Source organism: Sapajus apella, unplaced genomic scaffold (genome assembly GCF_009761245.1).
Source record: "Sapajus apella isolate SASKATOON/1434 unplaced genomic scaffold, GSC_monkey_1.0 scaffold3, whole genome shotgun sequence".
Lineage (NCBI taxonomy): Eukaryota > Metazoa > Chordata > Mammalia > Primates > Cebidae > Sapajus > Sapajus apella.
Window position 1 is genome coordinate 60972410 of NW_022436943.1, and position 13435 is coordinate 60985844.

At 41.4% G+C, this 13435-nt stretch overlaps 1 protein-coding gene across 3 annotated transcripts in view; it reads right to left on the reverse strand.

The window, feature by feature from the left end:
- Positions 1–7174: 7174 nt before the first annotated feature.
- The window catches only part of FAM135B (family with sequence similarity 135 member B), a 350423-nt gene continuing 344162 nt past the window's right edge, over positions 7175–13435 (reverse strand). For 2 of the 3 annotated variants that reach the window (XM_032254400.1, XM_032254381.1), the window contains one exon: positions 7175–9954. In XM_032254400.1, coding sequence (XP_032110291.1) covers positions 9749–9954 — 206 coding nt within the window. In that variant the 3' untranslated portion in view covers positions 7175–9748. The remainder of the gene's footprint in view (positions 9955–13435) is intronic. The other variant, XM_032254390.1, reaches the window with a different exon arrangement.

Below are 13435 nucleotides of genomic sequence, written 5' to 3' on the forward strand. Positions count from 1 at the left end.
CCCAGGGCCTCCTTTCTTAGCAGGGGTTGTAATCATGGGTGGTTTCTATTGGAAATGGGCAGTGGACAGATGCTGATCATGACACGTCCTTTCAGGACAGCAGAAAACAATGGATTGGACCCTCCTGTTGCATGCTTCTTCCAGTCAACTAGACTGGAAGCAAAGCAAAGCCACAGTCTAGAGACCAGAGCCTATTCTTCCAGGTGCATGTTGGATGAGCACCGTTGATTGTTAGAAACTCTGAGTAATCAGGGTGCACTCAACATAGACATGAAGACCAGGTCCTTAGTTTACTAAATAACACATCCCATTCCCTACCCAGTCCTCCCAGGATCCAGTTAGGAGATCTCTCCTGTTCTGTCAGCCACTCCAGCATACCCTAGGTCCTTTCTAAAGGGTACCTCCCAAAAATAAAAGCCATATGCCACACGTCCTCTGACAAAATGTTGAAGTAACTCCTTCTACCCTGACTGCATTCCTAAAGAGTGGCTACCATGCATTCCATAAACACAAAGTCTTGACAAAAGAAAGTCAAAGGATTTTGTTTTATTATTGTTGTTTATCATTAATACACATCACAAGTTACACAAAATGCCAACCAAAAAACAAATGTAGAAAAATAGTAGAATTGTATTGGCGCTAATGACTTTTTAATTACTATGATGGCTGTTTTACAGACAATTTGCAAGAGTGCAGGAGATTGTAATTATTGTATACAAATATTGTCACCAGAATAAATATGCATTAGGATTCACAGTGGCATCAAGCTATACATTCAGCTTCTTTTTCAGAGAAAGAGACCATGACAAAAGACCCTGCCTCTCTTTGCATTCTACAATGTAGGAGGTCACATTTGAAAATAAAAATAATAGAAGAAAAGAAATTACAGAGCCCTGCCCTGAGTGTGATCAATACACATAAGCCCCAGGCTGGTTCCCTTGGCCAAGTCAAAGCATGGGCATGCCTATGGACACTATTGGTGTGCCTTTTATTTATTCAGTGATCTGATTTTGTCTATTAATTAGGAAAAATGTTACGATTAGTTACTGAGTATCCAGACTTTGTATTACAGACAGGGAGAGGTGCTTCTAGATGAATTGGTTTGTAATCTTCCCCTTTTACTCTCTCTTTTTACACATTCCTTATCTTGGCACTGATCTGGGGATAGTGGCCCAATGGAGCATTGAAATCCTACCCAAATAGTGTGGCTGGTGTCACAGCAGCATCACATCTGGACTGGATTTCCACTTCCAGACCCAGATGAGAAGCCAAAATCCCAATACCAGGGATGTGATTTGCTTTTGGAGATATCAGGATGATATTAGTCTCAATGATGTTTTCACTTGCTCTTTTGCCTCATTAATCTATCCTGTACTATGAATGTGGCCATCCTCTCCCCAAACTAGATTACAAATTCTTGAATAGCAAAGTCATATCTAATTAATTTCTGTAACGACCAGTGCTTAGCACAGAGCGAAGCAGATGCTAAACATTTTAAACAATAAATGGACTTAATATGAATTATAGGAAAATTGCAAATGAAAATAAAATCATAGACTCTAACGGTAAGTTGTATACAGAGAAGAGAGTATTTTGGGATCAAGTGAAGTGCTCTATTTAAAAGGAAATGCATGTGTGTGTGTATGCATGTGCATATATATATATATATACACATATATATATATATCTCCTATTCCTCTATCTCTGCATATATATATATATATATATATATATATACATACATACATATACATATATACGTATATATGTATATGCAGAGGTAGAGGAATAGGATACATATATATGTATATATATATGTGTGTGTGTGTGTGTGTGTGTGTGTGTGTGTGTATGCAGAGATAAAGGAATAGGATATCAGATGCACCTGGATTGTTATTCAGCTTTCTTTCTCAGGGCAAGAAGAATAAGCAGGGTATTTAACTTATTGTTAAACTTATTGCTTATGGAAATGTCCCTAGGGCTAAAGGACATCTCAATACGTCTTTACCGTTTGATACAATACAAAGGATTCTGAGTGACATTTACAGAATTAAATCTTTCAAACACCTTACATTAGATGTAACACTGTTCCCAGCTATGTGTCAAGCTGCAGCCTTTTCTCAACTCTCAACTTAACCATGGCATACAATATACCCTAAACAGAAAAATAGTTGTGTGACATGAATCATTCAATCATGCACTGATTTGACATGAAAATGTCCAGTCTGGAAGCTTGTGGAGTTACAGTAGAATGTTCTGATAGAAGTTTAAGCCTAAAGATTCAAACCAAGTAATCTCCCAGAAGCCATCATCTCTGAATCACTTTAAAGACATGTAAGAAATCTCTTGTTTATTTCAAAGATACTTCCCTTTAACCAACCTTTTGCTATAAAACATTCCCAAGCCACTCCCCAAACTTTTCAACGCTCACTCTGTAACAGGCACTGTTCCAGATCTCTACTTTTCCTATCTTGTTCACACCCCTGAACTACATTTCAATTAGCTATTTCCAAGCCTTTCCAAGGAAACTGATGCCTAAGGATATAATGATGCTTCCCATTACACTCAATTCCACTGTGATATCTTAAACTTCTCTTCTCTTGCAAACTCAGAAGCTTAGAGGGTAAACATGAGCCAATGTCAAACTCTCTGCATTAGCATCAGTTGCTGTGGATGACATGAAGGGCTGGGAAGAAAACACGAGCTTTCAAAGGATTGACCCTCTCAGCAAAGACATATTGAACACCCACTCTGTGCCAGGCAGTGTGTTCAGGACCAGGTGTACTGGAAGACTTAGACATGGTTTCTGCCCTCGAGGAAAAATTATCCATAGGTGAGAGATCTGTAGGGTCACAGATAAAAATGTGATGAGAAATGAGAAAAGAGTGGGCTAATGGGAACGTGAGAAAACCTAGCTCCGATGGCAAGGCACGGAGCTCAGATTCATCCAGAAGCAAGAATCTACAATCTAGGAACCATTTATTGCAGATTCAAACCTTATAGTAAAGGGAATGAATCCGGATGAATATGACCAGCCATCGCATCGTGAGAACTGTAGAATCTGATAAGGTATGGAAGGAAGAGCACAGCCTGGGACAGCTGTGGAAAGAAAGGCGTGTGGTTTTGGAAAAGGAACTCTGGGTTACTAAGAGAAAAGAGAATCTGAGAAATCTTAGCAAAGAACAGAACAGTTCAGCCAATCACACTGTTGACAATGTTTTATAAAACCAGATTTGTCACTGAATAAGTTTTTCTTACTGTTTAATTTATTGGTTATATAGATGTCTTATATAAGACTATATTATAATAGAAGGCTCATAAGGTTATGGTTTAGAAACATGGGCTTGAACATTGGCTTTGATTTTAACAAAACATGTGACCTTTACAATTAAGTAACTCTGGGTTGGAAGAATCATAGAATAAAAGATAAAATGAAGGCTAGAAGTTCAAATATTGACTCTACAACTGCTAAGCTGTGTAACTGTAGGCAAGTTACTTGACCTCTGCCAGCATCATTTATATGTTGTGTGGGATTAAATGAAACCATATATGCAAAAATCTAGCCAACAAATTCAATTACTGTAGGTTGTTTCCATTTATTTTCTTCATTTGTTAAAAATTAGACGGATGAGAGTCCAGGTTTGTTTTACTTGTAAGAGTCTCTGATTCTGTGATGACACAAAGTTTGGGTTTTGAGGACTGTTTCCGTGAAGTCCTATAATCACAACCACATCTGTGAAACAGATACACACAGTCTTTATAATGTGCTCATAAAGAGATCAAATATAGAGAAATAACCTGGTTTAATGATTCACAAAATGCTATTCAGCAACATCCATACATTTACATTTGACCTAAAAGCTCAGTTCTGTAGATTCTGGGTTTTCTATTGTGTAACAGAAGTCACTGGGATCCTTTTCCCAAAAATTAAAATTGGCTTAGAGACTTTGTGCACTGAAAACTCTGTATTCTTGCATACTGCATTATTGCCATTCAACTTAAAAAGCACTGGGAAGAGTTCCACTTTTCCAAATTTTCCATAGTGTTTTCTATTGAGACTTAACTAGCATCATGCACAATTGCGCAGGTACCATGGAAAATAAAGCTAGAAACAAGTAAAGAAAGAAGTAAAATTGATAAATGAAGGAGGAAAGGGAGAAAGAAGTACAAAAATCCTGAGAATGGTACCTTAAAGATTTTGAAAAATCTCCTTGGTGGTTTATCTTCATTTAGAAATTATATATGTGTGTGCATGTGTGTGTGTGTGTATGTGTGTGTGTGTGTACACAATATTGTATATAATGTCACCACAATGACTGTGCTTTGCCATACATAGATCCAGACCTGTCTGGTCAAGTGGAGCTGGGAGAGCGCAGTTCAGGATGCTAGACAGCAGATGGAGTCTGTGTTAAGCAGCCCATTTTTCGTCTTCCAATTCTGATATTCATTATTTTAGATGCTAACAGTTAAAAGTGAAAACTAAGTTTTTTTTTATCATTGTCCCAGATCCTTTTAGTGTTTAGGATTATATGATTTATGTTCATCTACATAGCCTAGAACAGTACTTAACACAAAACAGATGTTCAGTAAAATGCGTAAAGAATAGGTGAGTGAAAAACTGAAAAAAAAAAAAAGATCCAGTTGCTAACATGTAATGCTATACTGAGATGGGTGCCTTGCAAGAAAATTAACAGAAAGCACAACTGTGGTTCTATATCGTGGCCACACTTCTTCTTTCAGCACTCCCACAACTGTCCCTAGTAGCCCTGGTTATTTCTAATGCTCAGAAATACATGCTGTGAAACCAAAGCTAATGGCACAGCAAAAAAAAAATAAAATAAAATAAAAAAAAGTGGCAATTACATTCAGGGGCTTGCAGATGAATGAAAGCTTTCAATTCAGTAGTCATGTGCGTAGAGAGATGCCATCATCTTCATCATCTTACACAGTGAGAGCCAACTAAACACTCATCACCTTGTGACACTTTTAAAGGCTTTTTTTCTTCTTTACAGAAACGCCTGGGTTATGTGTTATTATTTACAGTGTGTTCTTTGCCATTCATGTACTACATGGGTGATCTGCCTACTGGTTCCTCCCAGAGTTCTTTCTGGACATGGCCTTGGCCACACTCACTGTGCCGGTGACTTTCTGCTCTGTCTACATTCCTTTTGCATATACCCTCCATCAGGATGGGATGATTATTTTGTTTTAGTTTTATGACCAACACCTGGCTCATGCAGGCTATAGGAATCATTTGGGGCCGAATGAAGGACTGTAGTTTCGACTAAGTTATCCCAACCTCCTGGGGGCTGCAGATTGCTTAACTGTATGCTGAGGATTAAATAACGCTTTCCTGTACAAATTTTTTATGGGCTGAGTGCAGTGGCTCATGCCTGTAATCCCAGCACGTTGAGAGGCTTAGGCGGATAGATCATGAGGTCAGGAGATCAAGACCATCCTGCCCAACATGGTGAAACCCCCTCTCTACTAAAAATACAAAAATTAGCTGGGTGTGGTGGTGGGTGCCTGTAATCCCAGCTACTCAGGAAGTAGAGGGAGGAGAATCGCTTGAACCAGGGAGTCAGAGGTTGCAGTGAGCCAAGATCACATCACTGCACTCCAGCCTGGCGACAGTGTGAGACTCCATCTCAAAAAAAAAAAAAAAAAAAAAAAAAAAGTTATGATCCAAGAGCAGTTTGTATGGTCCCCTTAAATACCAATATAAGAATTTCATTTGTTGCTTCCATGCATAAAAAAATAATCTTAACCAAATGACTATTCCCTCTTCTTAGCTTCTTTATATGATGTCATTTATTAGAGTTTTTCTCCATGAGAAGGCCACCAGACATGTCTACTATGCTTCTCAAAGGAAAATTTCAGAAATGAGTGATGGTGAAGCATGTGGCTGGACTTCTCCCAAGACAGGAGGGATCAGATCTCTCCCAGAGGGTGAAGTGTGGAGAGGGACATGATGGCAGGGGCAGGCCCTGGTCTCACAGGGGCTCTCATTACCAAGTGGAAATTTGCTGGTGTTAACTATGGAAATTTACTCGTGATGTAAGAAGAAAATCCTGCATGGCAGCTGATTTCTCACACCTCCGTTTTCTACTTTTGTGCTCAAACATATTCTCCATCTGCCTTTGCAGTGGCCAAAGGTTCCCAGCCCTCTGCTCTCACATGAAGCCCTTTGCTTATTCTGCCCCCTCTTGGAGGGATCCACACAACCCACCTTCACCAAGCCTACTCCAACTCAGCCTCCAGGTCTCGGCTTAGATGCCAAACCCTCCTGGAGGCCTTTTCTGACCACCTCTCCCCCACATCCTTACTGTAGATGGATGCCCCTGCTCTGAGCACACACAGAACCATACCTCTTCTGTGGGGCCACCCACTTTGATTTCCCATTTGATCAGCTGTGTTCCTTGCTAGACAGTGAGCTACTGAATTTTACCAATGGATCCCTGGCACAGAGTAGGTCCTCAGGACAGACTTACCAGATGAATAAATGAATGATATAATGAAGAGTACACCCTGGGGTGACATGCGGTGCAAGGTAAATAGTCTCACCATTCGAGTCCCACTCTCAAGGCTTCCTTCCTGACCTTCCCCAGCCAATAAGGAGTGGATGCCTAGGGCCAGGGAGCACAAGTCCTGCCTTCCTCAGAGCTTTCGTTATATTCCCTTGTAATAATAAGACTGTGAAACCCCATCTCTACTAAAAAATACAAAAAATTAGCTGGGTGTGGTGATGCGCGCCTGTTGTCCCAGCTACTCAGGAGGCTGAGGCAGGACAGCTGCTTGAAACTGGGAGGCGGAGGTTGCAGTGAGCCGAGATCGAGCCACTGCACTCCAGCCTGGCGCCTGGCAACAGAACGAGACTCTGTCTCAAAAATAATAATAATAAATAAGACTGGATCTCCCTCCAGTTCCTCGTGAGCAGGGACTGTGTATTTTACCTCTGTGCTTCCATCTGGCACAGATGGATGGAAGCTGTTTGGCAAATACCTGTGGATTGTAGAAGCCAACAGAGGGCTTTTCTCTCTTTACCTTCTCTCAGGTTCACAGCGCTCCCTCTGCTTTCAAACTGCCATTGGGGTGTTTGTTTTGCCCCAAGATGACTTGAGGTTCATATCTGCTTCCCTGGATTTATTTGGTTCATAAACAACAAATTCCAATGAATCTCAATATTGGTGATTTTTATTTCTGTCTCATTTGGGGAAACAACAACTCATAAAAACAAAAACAAAAATTACGCAGAGAATGAAGACATATTGGACCATTATCTTGGCAGGCATTTTCTTTATAATTTTTACAATCAATAATAGAATGTCCTGTTTTACATAATATATATTTATATATATTTTATGTATATATATATATTTATATATTAGATATCTATATTTTGATAGAAAGAGACATAAAAAAGCCTTTTCAAATGAGGCATGACACGCAACACTTGACACTCTTATTTACAATATAGAGATGTACTTTCTACACAATTATAATAGATGCTCAGAGGCCAGAGAGGGTTTACAAAGACAGCAGAGCACCCCTATAAAAAAGAGGTGCACCATGCAGCTGGACGTTTATTGCCATTAGTTCTATGTCCAGACAGCATATTTAAGTTAAAAATGGCATCTGGTTATTGGAAAAGGTGATGATCATCAGATTCATCCCAGCTCCATAACCGTGGGCAACACAGTCTTTCAAATGACCAGGGAATGACAAACATTGCTGATGAAAATTGGAAATACAACATGAAATGTACTCATCAGAGGGACAGGGCCCATCATTTGGCCAGAAAGGAGAAGCTACTACCAACCTATGGTCCTGTACTGAGCATGAGCACTTGCCTGGGTCAAAAAACAACATGCACTGCAAGACTAGGGATCAAATGTCTCCCAGGTGTCAGAGTAAATGCAGCACTCCTATGAGTAACCAGAGTCTCTGCCCAGCTCTGAACCCTGACAAAAATTCTCACTGGAAAGTGACTAGGGGACTTAGTGAACTCAAATGCATTATGACCAGGATATAACAAGCATTCAGAAAAGACCCACTGAGAAACTCTAAATCCATTGTGTGCAAGTGTGTCTTTGCAAGACATTCAACTCTCCCCCAACAATCCTCCCTTTTTTTTAAAGAATCCCACATGTCTACACTCCTGCAAACTTGCCCATATGGACTCATTTCCCATGGTCTGCTTTTAGCTGTCAAAGTCACACTGTTAATATAAGAGGATCTAAAATTCTCAGATGAGCTTAGATTTACTTAGTTTTGTTACCATGGCATCAGTGACCTAGAGTCATGGCCCAGGTGCTGAGAAACCTGGTCCTAGATGTGTTTCCACACGTCAGAAAGGATTTTTTTTTTTTTTTTTGCAGAAGCAGGGAGCTTTCATCTCCAAAAGATGAGGCTCCTGTCTTATTTAGCCCTACTATCCAGGTTCATTAATCTCTTCCATACAACTAAATGATCCTTTAGGCTTCCTTTAGCCTATACAACATACTCAGTCTTTGAGACCTTACCATTAAACATCCTAGTGATTTTCAAAACTCCCTTTGAGTCACTTTCCAATAACAGTTTGTGTTGAATCTTCAGTCTGGGTGTTCTCCTCCTATCTGATTTCACTTTTGTCCCTGTCATCTATTGGTTTTTATCAACATAGTGACCTTTCCTAGCCCTTTATTTTCCTAAGGCAAGAAGACATTTCTATTGAAAGATAACCAGCACCCTTCTTAGAGCTCCCCTGAGGTTTTAATCCAGCACTCCTCCATTTAGATGTTTTTCTCCTTCCACGGATAGGAGAAGCAGCTGGCCACGTTAATGGTTTTAATTTTTTGCAGTTGCATTGAATGCTAACATAGCATATCTTTGGAAGTATATCAGCAGGAGCTTCACACGTGTGTGCATTCATCTCAGTGGCCCCTTCTGCTAGGTTAGTCTCACTCGTGTTCCCTACTACAGACGAAGATGTAAGCAATCACTAAAATAATTTGTGGATCAGGGCTCTGCATAGAAAAAGTCTGGGAAAGTAGGTGGAGCAACTATTCATAGTTCAGTGTGTTCTTAGAGTCATGTTTCTCTGTAACAAACTTGTATTTAACAATAGTGTCACCTTTATCCCTCTTTACCTTAAGTCACCCTGCTCACTGCTGTTATGAAATAAAAGTGGGATTTGTAATGCATTCCTTGCTCTCTTGTTTGGAAAACGTGAAGAGAAAATACGAGTATGGGCATCACATTTTCTTGAACAATTGGCGCATTTGAATCTATTGAGGATTCTATTTACACAAATATGTTCCACTTCTGCACAGAGATTAACCTGAGTTCTGAAATGCTTGTGTGCACTTAATTTAATCAGAAATGATAAAGCTATAAGCTAGTAACATACTGGGCAAGTCTAGTTAAATTGGAGTCATCTCTCAGTGAGCCAATACTGGCTAGCAAAGGGAGCTCACCAACTCCCAAGTATTCTGTTTATTCTCTCATAATTTCCTAGAAAGCATCTTGAATGACACTCCAGGCAACTACACAAATTCACACAAAGTTTGTTGTCATTTAGTCTATTTGCTCAGTTTTCCCAAATCTCCAAAACAAAAGCACCTCTCACATCGGGTTCCACCCCAGCCTCCATCCCTCAACGCTGTTCCCTTGAGCTTCATTCTGAAATGGTGAGGTCTGTAAAAGCAGGTCTTAGTTAAAGCTTTCCACCTATCTTAAGCATTACCCAAGGCCTGCTCACTCAAAGCCACTACTTGAAGTAGTTGAGTCCTGCCACCAGGAAAAACTTCTCCAGGAAGAGTTCTGAATCCAGCACAGCGATGTGAGCAGCTCGGCCTATCAGGGTATTGGCAGTGTTGGGCAGGGCGTGGAACACGTTGTGTCGGATTAAAGTGCAGTCCTTGGCTTCAACCAGAGGGCCCAGGAGGTTGTTGATCATTTCCGCATAAACTGGCCCTGTAAAGGGAGAAAGAAGGATGTGAAGCTGGTGCAGAAGTTAGCAGTGGAATCTAGAGAACATTGCTGCATATGTGTCAAAATTCTATTCCTGGGCAGACTTTCTATGTAGCAGTTTCCAGCCTCCTCCTAATGTTGGTGAAATAAACATGAAATAAAATCAAAGTTCTCTTTGTCTAGTCAGATTACAATAGCCAGAAGTCAGAAGCGGATTCTGTACAGTGGCTGCGTGGAGCCTTGCACCAGAAACTAGGATGGTGGTGTCTGTGTTTCTCAATAGTAGCTGTGCCTCCCAGCGAGGAAGTGGAGAAAGAGGCGTACACCAGAGAGGATCCTCAGGGTTTCAAGTTCTATTTCAGGGTACCTTGGGGGTTGGAGACACAGCTCAACAGGGAAGTGGAAGCAGGCATCCCCAGATGTCATACATAATGCAAGCCATGTGGCATTTCACCCGGCTCCTCTGATTCCACAGAAAGAGAATGCAGTTTTCTTTATGTTGGTTTTTGTTTTTACAATTGTTAGTCTCAATGGACTGTTTCCATCTGAAAGTGACTCCATTGCAATTTTTCATCAGGCCATGGGGGTCTTGGAGCCATGCCATGCAATAGAATTGCTGAGCAATAGATACATTTGCACACCTGGATCTGCGATTCATGATTCATACCTCCTAGCTCTTTTCTGAAAAACTGTTTATGACAACTTTTTTTCATCAAGAGACACCTTCTGGAATGATGCTGAAAGCTAGGATATTTTACTTTTGACCAACTGTGGAGACAGTAATTGGAAGTTGTAAGTATGACAAGCCTCTGGGTACCCACTCCAACAACCAGGTCTGTTTTATAAAGCCAGTAGAGGAGTCACTTTGGATGATGAAAGAGCTTATTCTGAGTTTAACAGTCCACAGCCTCACTCTGGACACTCCCCCATGCCACCTGAAGGGAATCACACTGTTTTCCATTTTCCTCCACTTATCAGCAGGGGAGAGTACTTAGAGGTCTGCTTTCACAGACTGGGATGGACAGCAGGACTCCAAATCATGGTGGGGGCGTGTATTTGGGTTTTTTTTCTTTTCCCCCTCTTCTTAGGGTCTTGGCAGGAGTTTTGAGGTAAAAGGAATTGAAACGTGAAATTGAAGTAATTAGGGATTTGGATGTAGCCATGTCAATTCAGCTGAAAAAAATTTGGGGTTAACACAAATGGTATGGTCCTTCCCAAGAGCCCACTGATGTTTTAGAGTAGTGATAATTATAATAGGCAATCATATGACGCGAGGTTATGCCACAAATATTTTATGCATGAACTATTCTTTATGAGGGAAAATTCAAGTCAGCCAAAATTCAGCATCAAAGTTAAGTAAACCATGGTTTGTGGGCTAAACAATCCTGTGCTCCTTTAAAATATTTATGAACGTGGGCGCCAAGATGGCCGAGAGAAGCCAGCGCGGTAAGGCAGCTCTCTGTGGGACTGACAGGGCACTGGAACTGGGCCCACGGAAGGAGGCGCAGGGCGGGAGCCGCCCAGGGGGCGAACCAAGATGGGAGGGGTGAGTCCCCACGTGAAACGTGCCACCGGCTCGAAGGCTCTCGGGACTTAACCCCCCCGTGCTCCGTTTCAGATCCTGTGGTTGCCTCATCCCTCCTGCAGCCCACAGTCCACAAGAGCCCTGCAGGACGGTGGGGGCCGTGGGTAGTCGAGGCAAATCTGTTACCTCCCGGCGCGGGCAGGTCTTTGCAGGGACCTGGGTGAAGTTTGGACTAACACCAGCCGGAGAGACCGTCCCACAGAGGGAGGCAGAGTTGAAAGCAGGGAGACAGATCACAAGGCCTGGCAGGCCCCACCCCCACAGAGCTCAAACTGAAGCCCTCGCTAGAGAGTTTGGCAGCAAATACACCAGCTTGACCCTAACCAGGAAGCTCGAGCTCTGGGAGAGCCGCCACGGGGAAGGCGGGGCCCATCTCACCTGCAAAGGAACCCCAGGGAAGGACCACCCACCCAGCCACCTGACTGAACGCGAGAGCCCAGCGACGCCCTCTACAGGCCAAAAAAGATACAGCTCCAACCTCAACAGAAGAAAACGTCCACTCAGACTCCTCCTGAAATCACCAACTTCAAAGATAAATCCATGAAAATGGGAAAAAAAAAAAAAAAAAAACAGCGCAAAAAGGATGAAACCACCAAAAAACAGAACACCTCTTCTCCTCCCTGGGATCACAACTCCTCACCATAAAGGGAACAAAAAAAGACAGGGAATGAATCTGACAAATCAACAGAAGCAGGCTTCAGAAGGTGGATAATAACAAACTTCTCTGAGTTAAAAGACCATGTTCTAAACCAATGCAAAGAAACTAAGAACCTTGAAAGAAAGGTTAGATGAAAGCTAACTAGAATAACCAGCTTAGAGAAGAACATAAATGACTTGATGGAGCTGAAAAACACAGCATGAGAACTTTGTGAGGCATACACAAGTTTCAACAGCTGAATCTATCAAGCAGAAGAAAGGATATCAGAGATAGAAGATCAAATCAATGAATAAAACGAGAAGGCAAGATTAGAGAAAAAAGTGAAAAGAAATGAGCAAAGCCTCCAGGAACTATGGGATTATGTGAAAAAACCTAATCTACACTTGATTGGCGTACTTGAATGTGACAGGGAGAATGAATCCAAGTTGGAAAACACTCTTCAAGATATTAACCAACAAAGCTTTCCCAACCTAACAAGGCAGGCCAACATTCAAGTCCAGGAAATACAGAGAACACCACAAAGATATTCCTCAAGAAGAGCAACCCCAAGGCACATAGTTGTCAAATTCACCAGAGTTGAAATGACGGAAAAAATCCTAAGGGCAGCCAGACAGAAAGGTTGTGTCACCCACAAAGGAAAGACCATCAGACTCACAGTGGATCTCTCAGCAGAAACCCTGCAAGCTAGAAGGGAGTCGGGGCCAATATTCGACATCCTTAAAGAGAAGAACTTTCAACCCAGAATTTCATATCCAGCCAAAATAAGCTTCATAAGTGAAGGAGCCATGTCAATTAATGGACAAAACAACCAGCCAGCAACAAAATGGCAGGATCAAATTCAGATATAACAATATTAACGTTGAATGTAAATGACCTAAATGCCCCAATCAAAAGCCACAGACTGGCAAACTGGATAAAAAGTCAAGATCCATTGGTATGCTGTATTCAGGAGACCAATCTCACATGCAAAAACTCACATAAACTCAAAATAAAGAGATGAAAGAAGATTTACCAAGTAAATGAAGAGCAGAAAAAAGCAGGGGTAGCAATCTTAGTCCCTGATAAAATGGACTTTAAGCCAACAAAGATCAAAAGAGACAAAAAAGGACATTATATAATGGTAAAAGGATCAATGCAACAAGAAGAGCTAACTATCCTAAATATTTATGCACCCAATGCAGGAGCACCCAGATACATAAAGCAAGTTCTTAAAGACATACAAAGAGACTTAGACTCCTGCA